The following is a 15,584-nucleotide window of genomic DNA, read 5'->3' on the forward strand; positions in this document are numbered from 1 at the left end:
ATCAAAATAACTAGAGCAAAGATAGAAGAGGGAAGAGAATCAAGCCTCACCTGCATTTTGAAAAATATATCTATATATTAGGGGTGTGACAGTACACAGAAGTCATGGCTCAGTACAACAGATAACAGGCTTTTTTTCTCACAGCATTGGAAAGTTAAAGTTTGTATACCATTACATTCGTATATAGGTGAAATTTTAGAAAAAAAATGTAAAAAGGGTGACCTATGTTTTTTGGGGAATGAAAAAGACAGTTCAATTCAATCAGTTACCATAAACATCTCATGGTATTTGGAAAACTGTATTTTCCGCACTATAAGGCGCACCTAAAAGCCTTAAATTTTCTCAAAAGCCAACAGTGCGCCTTATAATCCAGTGCACCTTATGTATGAATCAATATTGAGCCGCAACAGTTTTTTTTTGTTTTTTTTTGTTTTTTTTTTGTTGTTGACAGATTTATACAAATTTGCAAACAAAAACGGGCTTACAAAATTGCACCATTATCATAAGAAAACCACAAATAACACTCTCCATCATAATATACAAAATGTTACTTGCTTGTTTGGTTCCTTTTTTCAGGACACCTTGAACTTCATGTCCAAACTGTTGTTTTCTTCACTGACCAATTATAAATCAACATTTTGGGACCAAAAAGACAAAATATTTCCCCCAAAATTTGAAAAAAAATAGTTGTATATTTGATAATTGAACATAAGCAGCAGGTATAGTCATAGGCGTTTTTGGCCTTTAGACATGCTCTGGTCAAATACAGTGCATAAAATGGATGCATAAAATAACCCCAGCCTCTACTGTAGCGTTTATTCCATACACTTTATAATCTGGTGCGCCTTGTATAGACCCTACCCACCGACGTCACAAAATCACGTGCTCGCTGTATGGTTCTGCCCCCTTGTCCGTCATTTTGTGTCTGTATTATCAATGGTCTCAATTGATCGAGCAATTTATAATGCATTTCGTGGAAGACCCGGTGCTTTCGGATGCCGTAAACTCACTTGATGCGTTGCATAAAAGGCGTTATGTGGAAAAGCTTCAGTTTATCCATTCGCCAGATCCATATTTGATGCCTAAATCGATGTTTTTCGACCCGCTGTCTCCGCCGTATTTGCCTGACATCTGCTAGCTACCGTGGTATGTACAACTATCTTGTCCACACAAAATCAGCCTATTCTCACGAAAGTTTGAAAAACTTTAAGAGCTTGGAGGCTTATAAATACTGTACTTCGTTGCTGGTTGGGTGAAACAGGTCCTCGTCCACGAAAATTCGGCAGGAATCTATCTTGTGCTTGGAAAGGTGAGTTACGAAATTTTCAATTCAAAATCTTTTGTTATTGCTAACATCCACTGTCAAGTCTAATGTATTTCATGTCGTTTGTCAGTGGAGTTAGGGCTTTTAATGTTTATATGGTTTAGCGATAGCACTCTCACTACATACATACGTGTATGTTGTCGGCAATTAGCCTAGCAATGATCTTAATTGTGGTTGTCAGCCCAAAACCCTCTAAATATATATTAAATGCATCTTACCAGATATAAAATGACTACTACATAATCTGTGGTAATCGTTTGGAGCCCAGTTTTCTCGTTGAATTGCTGCAGCCCATCTCGCTCTCTTCTCTCCGGGTCTCTCGGAATCCGGTAGAACTTCAAGTCTCTCCGTCTTCTCCGTCTATCTTCTCTGTTATTGCAACCGACCGCCACACACGCCTTCACCATTTTGATTATTAATTTTAACAAGCAGAAAAACACGTAAATAGGAGGAATGTACGTAGCCGTAACAGGTAAACATGATGTGTTGACGGACAATTGGGCGGCACCAGTCAGGAGGAAGGAGTTGTGACGTCACGTGGGTAGGGTCTATATGGAAAAAGTTTTAAAATATGTCATTCATTGAAGGTGCGCCTTATAATCCGGTGCGCCTTCTAGTGTGGAAAATACGGACGTTATATTGTACTGCTCGGACAGAAAAAAAGATTTGTTAATTCAATCTCAAACCTGTTTGTGTTGATGGTCACCTGATTATCTTGCCAAACATGCAGGCTGCAATATACATTTGTAAGAAAGACAGCTCAGTTCACCATTTTACCTCCAGCTATCTTGAGTCCTGGTATGTTGCAGATTAGTGGTTTCATTGATCTCCTGTGGACTAAAAAAATGTACCGTTGGCATGAGAGGCCTGATCGCACACAGGCTATTGATGCTAGTCGGTCTGCATCACAACTTTCGTACATGAGCGGCCATTCTTAAGTGAGCTTGAGCCACTGTGTTTACACAGATGGGGTCGGAATGAACACACCGCCACCATGTCAGCAGGCCTTTGGTCTCCTTGTAGAACAAAAGAAGGCAGAGTGACATAGCAACTTTTGTACACTCCTCTTCCCAAGAGTAAGGATGTCATCTGTCTGTGCCAAACTCTGCCTCACATCGCGGCTCATGCAGCCCTTTCAAACTGACGGTGCGATCAAAGACACCAAGAAATAGAAAAAGTCTTTCCCCTGGTGGCTGGCCCAATAACAACGCCGCAGCTAAATTAAATCACTTGTCTGTCTTACTGTCCTCGCTGCCTGCCAATGTGTTATCGCTCCCTCTTCCCTCTTCTATTCCCATCCCAATTCAAGTTGTAACCTTGTTAGCACAAAATTGTCCAATTTGATTTGATCAGTGTGCGTCCTTGAGGCATTGGCTGGATTAGCAATTGTGTTAGATCTGATATTTTCATCATTGAGCGCTGGAGGAATATGTTCAATCTCTTTGTCTACCATATGCTATCTTAGCTAATGATGTGTTTTGGTAGTGACACTCCAGGGTTTAGCAGGGCCTTTGTACAGTAGCATGAGTGAGACCTTGAGCCAAAACAGCAATTTGTTGGTGATAAATGTGTGGGTTTGTGTGTGGGGGTGGGAGTACGTGAACAAACTACTTTGCATCTGGGCAAATTTGCTAAATTTAACCTAAGGATTCAAAATTAAAGACCTTGAATTACTGTATATGAGAGGAAGCAGGCCTTGCTGAACAACTAATTTTTTTCAGTGGATTTTCATTTGTGCTTGCAGCACACAACATTTTAGTGCAAATTAGGCCTAATAATATTGGTCTGGTCATTTGTCGCTAATAAAGCAGCTGCAAAGACAAAACGTTGTATAGCACAAACCCTTGTCAAAGGCAAAATCGATGTGCTGTATCCCACGGTACTGCATGTGTACATTATAGTGCAAAGTCTTGAGAAGCATGAGAAGCTTCGTGAGACATAACCAAAACAAGTGTGTGACATTATCATAAAAATACAAAACTAATTTCCATTAAACTTTTGAAAGTTACTTTAACCAAGAAACAACAATGGAATGACCAATTAGATTTGGCACACTAACGGTTGCAAAAATTTTGTGGAACTACTGTATTTCAGTCCACATCTAGCATTTTCACAGCTTGGACAAACAATTTCCAAGTTCCTTAGTTTTTCACTGTTTTTTCAGAGCTAAGGTGAGGAAATATGTCAAAGCGTATGTATCGTTTGGCTTCACTTTTAATACTGCGGGGGACGAAGAAAGAACAGTATATTTACTGTGTCTGTTGTGTTGGCATCCGGGCAGCATAAACCCAAATCAATTAAGACACTTAAAGACATTAGACCGCAATCACAGTGATATGCCACTTGATTTTTTTTTTTTTTTTTTTTTTTGCGAAAACATGCTGAATATTGACAACAATCGTCCCGCTTTGTGCGTTTTACGTCACTACAGCAGCGAGCACTGTTAGCATCATATACGGTGGCAAACCAAGTTTCTCAGTGCAAAATATCCCCACACCATAGCCAAGGAGCTGATACTGCCTGCAGCAAAAATAAAAACTGTCCTTCTGTCCAATGACAATGTCGTTTTTTTTCTATTAATTTTAGTTTTTTCAGTCAAATTGTTTGGCGTATTGTACTCCAGTTAATGTTGCCAATCAATTTGAATTTATTGTTTTTTATCGAGTTCATTAAATTTATTTTTCTTCGTATCAAATGGTCAAACATGTACCTTGAGTGTATGTTTACAGTTTGGATGTGACTTTCTTTAAAATAATTCAGGCAAATTGATGCACTTTAAGTCTTTTCTGTGACAAACAAAACAATGTTAATAAAGTTATACTTTATCGTAAGTTGGTGTATATGAGTTTTTCTTTAATATTAACAAGGACACAATGTTATGCAGAGGTGTACTTACAATAATTTTGTACACAAATAAAGCTATTTACAGTGCAGCAGAGAGTTGGGGACACAGGGGGCACGAAATGTTTACATTTTCCTAAGGGGGGTGTAAAAGAAAATAATTGAGAAGCACTGTTCTAGAGATTATGCGCTCAACTTATAGTTTCTATCTAAACTAAATACCGTATAAATACCGTATTTTTCGGACTATAAGTCGCAGTTTTTTTAATAGTTTGGCAGAGGTTGCGTCTTATACTCCGGAGCGACTTATACGGTCGGGTCGGGCCGACTTCTCTCTCGCTAACTTTTTAAAAAATAAATATATATTCATATATTTATACTAAAACGATGTATGGATGTGAAATAAAATAAATAATTTGGATAAAACAGAAAAGGCGCTGTGCATGTCTGCGCACGTGAACACAGTAGCCCCACTCTCTTTTCAATCTACCCCTCCCGTGCCCTGGCGCCCTCCGCGAGCATCCTGGGATTTCTTTTTTGATATGGAGCAGCTATAGGAGCGAAAAATAAACTAAAGACAGGCGAATTGAAAAGCAAACAACTGCGGTAGAAGTGGGATATGGAAAAGATTCAAATTGATTGTTGAAGGTACGGAAACATGTCTCGGCTTCGCTGAATGTAAATGAATGTGGCGCTTTGGTCTCATACGAGAAATATAATTAACAAACTTTTCCAGCGTTATTTCGTTGTGTAAATGCATTTATAATGATCATAAAAATATGTAGACTATTTAAACATTGAGAAAACTTGCATTTTTTTTCTGCCAACTCGAGGAGATTAAAATAAATGTCAAATCCACTATTCGTCAGTTAGAAAAGACACTTAAATATAAAAGATATAAATATTTATTGAATATCCATCTTACAGTCTTGTTTAACTGGGAGAATTTATTATAAAAGTCAGGCTTTAATTTGTTATCATTATGCATACCAGTATATGCACCGGCATCGTCACAGACGTGATCATATGAAACGCAACCACACATCGCATCCCCGCATTTCCTCCTTCTCCTGAGTCCTCACAAATAACACATAAATTTTTTTTTTTTTTTTTTTTCGGGCTCGTGCCTACAAATAAAACATAATATTTGAGGTTTTTTCAGGCTCGGGCAAGCAAATCAAGTTTATTGATTGGACTCGGGGCGCGTTGGGCTTTAATACCCGCGGGCCGGTTGGATCGGGCTGGATTTTTTTAGGCCGGATCTAACTTCTCGCGTCATGTAATGTTAGCATACCGTACACCTATTCAGCCTGTTGTTCTGTATTGTATTTTAAATTGCCTTTCAAGATGACATGTCTGTTCTTGGTGCTGGATTCTATCAAATAAATTTCCCCCAAAAAATGCGACTTATACTTCGTTGCGACTTTTCATTGTGGATTTTTTGGCTGGTGCGACTTATACTCAGGTGCGACGTATAGTTAAAAAAATATGGTACATAATAACAACATTATAAAGTTGCTTAAACGACATACTTTTTTACATAGTACTGTATATACCCCCTTTTTTAAAAAGGGGGACCGGAGGGTGTGTTCCAATTATAGGGGAATCACATTCCTCAGCCTCCCCGGTAAAGTCTATTCAGGGGTGCTGGAGAGGAGGGTCCATCGGGAAGTCGAATCTCGGATTCAGGAGGAGCAGTGTGGTTTTCGTCCCGGCCGTGGAACAGTGGACCAGCTCTACACCCTCAGCAGGGTCCTCGAGGGTGCATGGGAGTTCGCCCAACCAGTCTACATGTGTTTTGTGGATTTGGACAAGGCGTTCGACCGTGTGCCTAGGGAAATCCTGTGAAGGGTGCTCCGGGAGTACGGTGTACCGAGCCCCTTGGTAAGGGCTGTTCGGTCCCTGTACGACCGGTGTTAGAGTCTGGTCCGCATTGCCGGTAGTAAGTCGAATTCGTTCCCAGTGAGGATTGGACTCCGCCAAGGCTGCCCTTTGTCACCGATTCTGTTCATTATTTTTATGGACAGAACTTCTAGGTGCAGCCGAAGCATTGAGGGTTTCCGGTTTGGTGGCCTCAGCATTGCATCTCTGCTTTTTGCAGATGTGGTGCTGTTGGCTTCATCAAGCCATGACCTCCAACTCTCACTGGGGCGGTTCGCAGCCGAGTGTGAAGCGGTTGGGATGAAGATCAGCACCTCCAAATCCGAGACCATGGTCCTCAGCCGGAAAAGGGTGGCATGCCCTCTCCGGGTCGGCGATGAGATTCTGCCCCAAGTGGAGGAGTTCAAGTATCTTGGGGTCTTGTTCACGAGTGAGGGTAGGAGGGAGTGGGAGATTGACAGGCGGATCGGTGCAGCGTCTGCAGTGATGCGGACTCTGCACCGGTCCGTTGTGGTGAAGAAGGAGCTGAGCCAAAAGGCGAAGCTCTCGATTTACCAGTCGATCTACGTTCCTACCCTCACCTATGGTCAAGAGCCGTGGGTCGTGACCGAAAGAACAAGATCCCGGATACAAGCGGCCGAAATGAGTTTCCTCCGCAGGGTGTCCGGGCTCTCCCTTAGAGATAGGGTGAGAAGCTCGGTCATCCGGGAGGGGCTTGGTGTCGAGCCGCTACTCCTCCGCGTTGAGAGGAGCCAGTTGAGGTGGCTCGGGCATCTGGTTCGGATGCCTCCTGGACGCCTACCTGGAGAGGTGTTCCGGGCATGTCCCACCGGCGGGAGGCCCCGGGGTCGACCCAGGACACGCTGGAGACACTATGTCACTCGGCTGGCCTCGGAACGCCTTGGAATCCCGCCGGAGGAGCTGGCTGAAGTGGCTGGGGAGAGGGAAGTCTGGGCTTCCCTGCTAAAGCTGCTGCCCCCGCGACCCGACCTCGGACTAAGCGGAAGATAATGGATGGATGGATGGATGGATGGATACTGTATATACCTTAATTTTGCTTCTTGCTTAATTCTTAATTCTGTTTCTAAATGAAAAACAATGCATGGACTCTTAAGACTTTTGCATAACATTGCATTTGTCAGAAAAAAATGTTCTGATATCATGAATTGATAAACCTACAGAGGTTTTAGGTTTTGAAATATATTTATTCCTACCACACAAGCATTTAAAATTGTTATGTAAGATAATTAAGGACAAGAGAAGGGTGAGAGAAGATGAGAGAGCTATAGTTTAAAAGATTCATGGCGACAAGAAGAATGATGAACACACTCCAGCTCAAGAGGAGAGATTGATTGACTTATTTTTTTAGTTTCCTGCTGTCTTGTCGATTTTGTTGTAGGTCAAAATGACTAAATGGAGAAATCACATGCTTAACAAAAGTGACAGCGCAAATGAAGCTCACACACATAGCAGTGCTCATTAGTTCAGCTATCTCAGATGGCACACATTCAGGATCCTTTGTAAAACAACTGGCCCAATTATCCATGTGTGAAGCAAACCAGTGAACCTTCCCTGCTAGCCAGTAATTAACATCCAGTCAAAGATAAACTACAAATATTTCCCTCCTGGGATCGCTGAAGTAGAGTGAAGTGCAAGAAACAAGTAATCAGGATTGTCAGGATGTAATGATAGTTGTAATCAGCTTGTTAACCAGAGGCATCTCTGGACAGTGTCCTCTTGACTACCTCTCCTTAAATTTAGATAATATCTATTAAATATTGAAGACTTGTATTACCTTTCCTTCTCAGTTTTAGAGTTGCTGTTAGATCTGAGTAACTACAAGGCCTTTAATTCATACATTGAGCTGGAAGAACATTTTAGGAAACATGTCCTCGAGGGAATAAATAGCTTCTCTATTCCTTCTCCGTCTTCATCATCGGCAAGCTCCAGGGACCCAAAGTCCTAAATTGTAGTCATTAATCTCCTCAAGACATGACACTGTAAACAAACATGTCATATAAACTCGTTGTGTGCATTTGTTTTAACTACTGAGTAGTCCATCTATTATACACTTTGGAGATTAGTCAGCTCCAGAGGTGGGTAGTAACGCGTCACATTTACTCCGTTACATTTACTCAGATAACTTTTTGACAGAAATGTACTTCAAAGAGTAGTTTTACTAAGCCATACATTTTACTTTTACTTGAGTAAATTTGTGAAGAAGAAATGCTGCTCTTACTCCGCTATTTTAGGCTACACTAGTCGTTACATTTTTCCTCTTAGATTTTCTTAGATTTTTTTTTTTTTTTTTTTTGCCAGACACCACGGTACCAGTTTCACCAAATAGACTTCGCAACAATAATCACATGACTCCATTATTCCAGACTCAAGATTGCCGTTCTGTGATCATGCCGGCCTTTTCAATCACGTGGCCTCTTTAAAGCACTGTAAAAATTTAAGTATTTGAAATAGAGTGCCACAGTCAACGTAACTTCAAAGCGCAGATTTTAACCTCTCTCCCAGTTTTTATTTGGCACCGATTTACCACGGAGAGCGGAGATATGATCCTTTCAAGTTTCATAATAAGAAATATGTTTTCTCCACGAGAGGGCATTCATGCTCTTTGGACGAATTATACTTCATTTCTGTATTTTTTTCTCTCGCCGGAAGTCAATATATAATTTTTTCTGGCTTAAGATGGTTTTGTAATACGTTATACCCTATTTTTTGGACCATAAGTCGCACTTTTTTTTCATAGTTTGGCTGGGGGTGCAACTTATACTCTGGAGCGACTTATGTGTGAAATTATTAACACATTATTATATCATTTCACATGTTATTTTGGTGTTTTGGAGTAACACTGATGGTTTGGTAAACTTGTTAGCATTTTCTTTATGCTATAGCTATCTGAATAACTCTTAATAGCTGTGTTACGTTAACATACTGGCCACTTTTGCATTTCGTTGTTCATGTATCATGTAACATTATCATACTGTACATTTATTGAGCATGTTGTCCTCTATTGTTTTTTTTTTATTTTTTATTGTTCTACGTTTTGGATTTTATCAAGTAAATTTCCCCCCAAAATGTGACTTATACTCCGGTGCGACTGATATATGTTTTTTTCCTCTTCGTTGGGCATTTTATGGCTGGTGCGACTTATACTGAGGTGCGACTTATAGTCCGAAACATATGGTAGTCTTCTTCTTCAAAGTATGATAATATCAGTTTATATAGATTACAAAATATTCTTTAAAAAAAAAAAAAAAAACATCATAAGCAGTTACTCACAATGTTATTCATTACTTGAGTATTCTTTTCACCAAATACTTTCTTACTTGTACTTCAGTACATTTTTTGGACGACTACTTTTATTTTACTTGTGTCATATTATTTTGAATTAACACAGCTCTTACTTGAGTAAATTTTTTGGCTACTCTACCCACCTCTGGTCAACTCACATATTCTAAAAGTTTGCAAGTGGAGATCGAAAAGTGCAAAGTGAAGCAATGAGACCTATGTAATAAAATAACCTGATGATCTTGACAGTGACTTGACGGACTGTGGCTGGGTCAGTTTTTGCTTCCCTTATTTGGTCCTTTGTATGAAATACACTTTGCCTTCTAGAAGTCGTAACTGCGAGAAACTATGGCACATTGTCAAATTGTGATGTACTCCTTCTATAAGTCGAAAGAAATCTCAAGGCTTCACTATGTGAATTCTCTGTGTGTGACCTTCCAAATAGGTCCTTTCTGATAAGCCACACGCTTCATGTTGGCGTCACCTTTTAAAAGATCCTCCTGAAAATACCTGCACTGTGCAAATTCTCATTTTAGATTCATGACTTCTAGATCGTGACTCATTTGCGACAAAGATTATTCATTGATATGATAATTGCCCACACCCCTATTTCAAGTGTTCCAAAACATCCTTGTTGACATCGTTGTTGGTTTATTTTTTTTCATATAGCAATTACTGAATCCTTCCAAAGTATTATTTTTCCATAATAGCTGCACATCTTTTAAAACCTTAACTTTGGTACAAGGCTATTGGGAACATTACCGTGACTAAATAATGCATATGACAATTTAAAAAAGGGCCTTTGAATTTTAAACTCTTTGTCTTGTTTACCCCTACAGGAAAAGCCAACACTAATGTCCAGTGGGATGAGGATTCTGCAGAGAGTTTTTCATCAAATCCAGTGCGAATAGCCTTTGTCCTGGTGGTTCATGGACGCGCCTCTCGTCAGTTTCAGCGTCTCCTCAAAACAATCTACCATATATCTCATTACTACTACATACATGTTGATCAGGTGAGCTCTATTTAACATAAGAACAAGTAAGTAAAGCTTTCACTGCATACCTCCACTTAGATTTCCAGTTTTTATTATTCTGTTTTGATGTGGATGCTGTAAATGACATGCTATGATTATTTAATATGACATTAGCTTCTGCTGACTGGTCATTATCTGCTTTTTTCCTCTCAATAACGTAATCGTATAATTGTCTAACACAGTCGTTTTGAAACGACTACTACCAATTCAATGAGAAAATACCCCTATTCTTGCTATAAGTTGTTTTTTTTCTTGTTGTCGGAAAATAATCAAGCTTAATATGACTTGGCTTTGCTATATGGCCAACAGAACTTTGTGTGTTATGCAGTCTTTTCTTAAAGAATGTTAACAATGTTGAATGCTTGTCCTTCCTTGGTAATTAAGCAGCAGCATTTTTTAAGTATAATACCCTTTGGTGCATTGTACACCCCCCAGAATCACCCTTCAAAATCTATTTGGACTATAGTGTTATATGCTCCCCTAATTCAATGATACAGCATCCATGCTGAAAAATTGAAACAAGGAATTATCTTCATAGTAATTTGTTATCTATTAGGATTTTCAAAGAAATACTTTTTTTTTTTTCTTTTTAATCGGATAACTTTCATGTGAAGCGCTGCTATCTCTGAGCCCTTGATTGCATCACTGTGTTCACACAGGTGGGAGCGGTGCTCGGAAACGATAGCAGTCTTAAACATCCATAAAATCCCAAGGATTTGGACGATTGTTCTGATATTTTGACAGGATCAAGTGGGATTGAGTGGAGGTGTACCGGACATGTTGACATTTGTTATTATGTTGTTCCTCAGTTGGAAAATGCATACATACTGTATAAGCCTGTCACAATCTGCAATAAATCAATTAATCGCACGGTAAATAAAAAAGAGGAGGGTCTTTTTCCCGGCTGCGATTTATCGCCATGTGCATGCGTGCATACATTTGTGAGTGTGTGCGTTTGCGTGTGCTGCGAGCACTTAGCATTCTTGCGTGTTGATTGCATATGAGACTGTAGTTCCTTTCACAGATGTTTATTGGTCATCAACACACCGTAGAATTAAAGTTCAGACATACAAAATAAGGAGAGACAACTATATTATACTTTGTAAAATGTTAGCATTGCTACATTGAGGCTAATGGAAAAAGGACAATATAATATACCTAGGGCAGGGGTCGGGAACCTTTTTGGTTGAGAGAGCCATAAACACAACATTTTTTAAAATGTAATTCCGTGAGAGCCATACAATATTTTAAAAACTAAAAAATACGACTAATGTGTGCATTTTATGTAATTTCAACATTTTTAAAGTACAATAGGTCTCTGAATTCTTTTTAATAGCATTGTTATGCTGTTGGTAATCAATGATGAGAATTTCTTACCATTAATATGACTTATGGCGCTGCATGGTTTTGCTGATGGCTTTGTAGTCTGGTTGATACTTGATGAGGTTAAGCGTCATGCAGGCATTGAGAAACTTAGTATACGTCTCTTTTCATGTTCACGAAGAAGCGACACAAATCCTCTGTCAGTGCACACCGAAACAAGTTTGTCTTTCTTTCTTCGGCAATGACTCTTGTTATTCCCTGGGCTTTGGGACTGTCGAGTGCCAGTTTGTCACGCATAACAAACGTTTCTGCCAGTGTTAGTTGCGTAGGACCTTTCTTTTTGTCTTCGGTTTTCTTAACATACTTCTTATATTGTTTGTGGTGGTATTTCGCTAAATGCTTGATTAGGTTGGTTGTATTAAAACTTCTTACAGCTTTACCACCACGCTTGACTTTATTGTGGCATATGTTGCACTCTGCCTCTTCGTCTTTGTCGTCCTTTGAGGTGAAATGATCCCACACAGCTGACATTTTTACCGATAAGTCTCTCGGTAAATTGGAGACGGTAATGGGAAACCGAAGCAAAAACTGGAATGGATTATGTAAATCAGTGCGCTGGAAAACCCGGACTGCACTTTAAAAAAAAAAACTGGATCGGAATTTTTCCGTGTTGGCCGATCCGATACCGATGCACATTTTTTTGCCCATATCGGCGTCCGATCCGATCCAAATATCGGATCGGGACATCTCTACCTTCAACACCTGCCTCGATCTCTCTTTCACTCAGCCCAATTTCTTCTTCTGAGCTAAATTTGCAATTCCAGTCATGTTGTAAAAGGATAGCGGCCCCTTGGGGATGGCGGTAGCATAAACGTCTCTTAGAACTAACCCTTCTCCCCCTACTTGTATGTTTTGTAGGAGCCACGCAGAGGTTGCGCTAGACTTTTTCGTTGTCTGTCATTTTGACTGACAGGGTCATAAAAATCCGGTCATAATCTATTTTTACCCGTCACTTAAATTTTTAAAATGATGATAATGACATTGTGGTGACCCTTTGTTTGGCATAATTCACCTTCCGTACTTGTGTGTCCATTTGGCCAAGCGCGTTACCGGCTACAACACAGTCACGTGACTTAAGAGCCGCGCGCGTTCCGGCTTGAATAGAGAGTTCACAGAGAGCAGCAGAGCTACAGCAGCTGGACACAGCAATTCGAGCTAATAAGACTCTTAACATTGCATACCGCTTCAACATATTCAATAGTATTTAGTTTTCATTCATCTTAAATTAATATTCTGTCTGAACAAGCTTAACAGAGAATCCACACCGTGCCATCACACATCAAGCAGATGAAAATGTAACTTTTTCTCCGCAGTGACAAAAACAGCTGACTGTGGCCCCAGTAGGTAGGCTACATTAAGGAACAATGAAATTAACAGTTCACGTGCTGTGGCCTGAACGGAGTCTTACACCTTCATCCTGGTGCGCATGGACTTGAATTGCATGCCCGCTTGTGCAGTCCCTGTTTTTTCACCTCTTTTATCAACACCATCGTCGTTTTGGGGCTTTTTGAAGAAACTTCGGACACTCAGTTGCCTTGACATTTTTCAGAGTAAGGCCAACGACGTCATGCATCAAGAGAGACAATAGCTAATTAATATGCTCAGTCGCCACCCTGTGGTCTGGGGTGTGAATTGCAACCTGTCAAAATGACAGATGGACTTCAGTTTTTTCCGTCACCGTTTTAAAAATCGGTCAACGACGGAAAATATTCGGTTAACGCGACCCCTGGAGCCACGTCATCGCAGGCAGGCGCTGCACCCAGGCGGCCGGAGGGATTCTCTTCAAATTGGTCCCATGAAAAATCATAAAAACCGGACATTTTTATGAATTTATGAAACCCGGTCAGACGATACAGACAGGACGTGAAAAGTGGACATGTCTGGGTGAAAGAGGATGTTTTGTCACCCTAACTAACCACTTTAGCCTGCTATAAAACATTGGCAGTCTTCTCGAAAACGCAAACGTGCGGTTAAAAGGTGACACTTCAAGCATGAAAACTCGTTGGTTTACAGCAATTGCAAACGATGGGAAAAAACAAAAAATCTATTACTGTCACAACATGCATGCCGAACATAGAAGGCAAGTGCACTTTTTTTTACTGAGTGTAAAGCTAACAGTTAGCGGCTTAGCGAACGTACTACCGGTGAACATTTCAAAATAAAAGCAAGTCATGCTCAACATGTAAATAAAGATTTCTGCAGTTAATCTCACTTGCTTCAGATTCAACATTCAAGGATAGCTTTAAAATGACGCCTATTATGAAAAATGTAATTGGCAATGAATAATTTGACTTCAAATCAGCAAACATATGCACTGTGCCGGACAAGATGACAGTCATTTTGGATCAAATAAACACTTCTGATGGGCTCTAATAGGCAGAGAACAAAAACTGCGTTGGGTTTTTCACCTGTTTCATATTCTTTAAATGACTCGTTATGCATGGTGTGTTTTTTTTTTTAATTATATATTTATCATTTTAATATAGTTTGTGTTTTAATTAGGTTAAAGTGCGTATGACTAAATATGTCTACATAAATTTTGATGACGATTGATTTCTGTTTTTAGACATTAACTTTGTTCTTGTTCATGTTCAGAGGGTATACTGCAACTGACTCACTGGTGCTTTTTTTCTCCTTTCGTCAGCTACTGCTATACAGCTGTTGTGTTCTGCAAATTGTTGTCAATAAACGTTCACTGACTAACGTTGTACTTGATTCTTGGAAGAGGCTCTAGCTATAATATGATAGGACATATCAACAACCTGATGTAGGATTTTCGTTGGAGTCGATCAAAACTGAGCATTTCTGTTTTGGTACTGGCAAAATTTTTGATTTCCTTTTCATTTTCTTATACCATTTCAATATGCAACTGAGAGAGTTGAGGAGAGTTGAGGGTACAATGAAGATTTTTGTCAAATTTCTGTACTTGTTCCAAATCCATCAAGGTTTTAGTGAATTACTGCCAACAATGTTTGTTGAACTTTTTATTCTTTTTTGCAGCGCTCCAACTACCTTCATCGGCAGGTTAAGGCCTTGGCTGCTCAATATCCCAACGTGAGGGTGACACCATGGCGCATGGCCACCATCTGGGGTGGTGCTAGTCTCCTGACCATGTATCTTCGAAGTATGGCGGACCTGTTGTCTATGAGGGATTGGAGTTGGGATTTTTTTATCAACCTCAGTGCTGCCGACTATCCCATCAGGTAATAGAGGCATAACAGGAGTTAATGAACATGTCTAAGTGTTTTATAAAGCTTTGACAAGACAGTATATAGCAGGGAATCCAATTTTTACAGGTTTGGGCTCCTGTGGGTAACTGTGAGCCTTGAACAAAGAGACACTGCACTCACTCCAAACCAAACAGATCAATCAAGTAAAACATCTGCTACTCAAACATGTTCCTTTCAGACTGTTTCATTACTTGTTCTATATTCAAAGGGTTACATGGTGACCTGATTACATTTGAATTGCCCTAGGTCAATATATATTGACTCCCACCGCCTGCTGTTTACTGGATGCTCCAAAAACCCCATCTCCAGTTTTGAAAGTGTTTCCTTAATGAGGGCTGTAGTTGGTGATTAAAAGCCACAAAGCTCATGTGAACTGGACATGATGTCATGAAAGTAGACTTGAGAATTCTGGGCAAATCTTCCCTTATGTGAGTTTATTGGCCTTCTGGGAGTTCAGGCTCTGCTGCATTTCTGAAGAAGCCATACAGGAACTAATTAAAATGCTTCTATAAGAGGAGAGTTATCTTTACTGCACAGCCAGCTGTCCACCAGTTGGATTTAGACAAGTTGTTATAATGGATAAAGGGAAGTA

The 15,584-nt window shown here is 40.0% G+C and overlaps 1 protein-coding gene across 1 annotated transcript in view; it reads left to right on the forward strand.

Moving 5' to 3' along the window:
- xylt1 (xylosyltransferase I) overlaps positions 1-15,584 on the forward strand; it is a 158,362-nt gene that overhangs the window by 78,830 nt on the left and 63,948 nt on the right. Inside the window, 2 exon segments of the mRNA XM_057842618.1 lie at positions 10,186-10,358; positions 14,763-14,965. Coding sequence (XP_057698601.1) covers positions 10,186-10,358; positions 14,763-14,965 — 376 coding nt within the window.

Source organism: Corythoichthys intestinalis, chromosome 8, assembly GCF_030265065.1.
Source record: "Corythoichthys intestinalis isolate RoL2023-P3 chromosome 8, ASM3026506v1, whole genome shotgun sequence".
NCBI lineage: Eukaryota > Metazoa > Chordata > Actinopteri > Syngnathiformes > Syngnathidae > Corythoichthys > Corythoichthys intestinalis.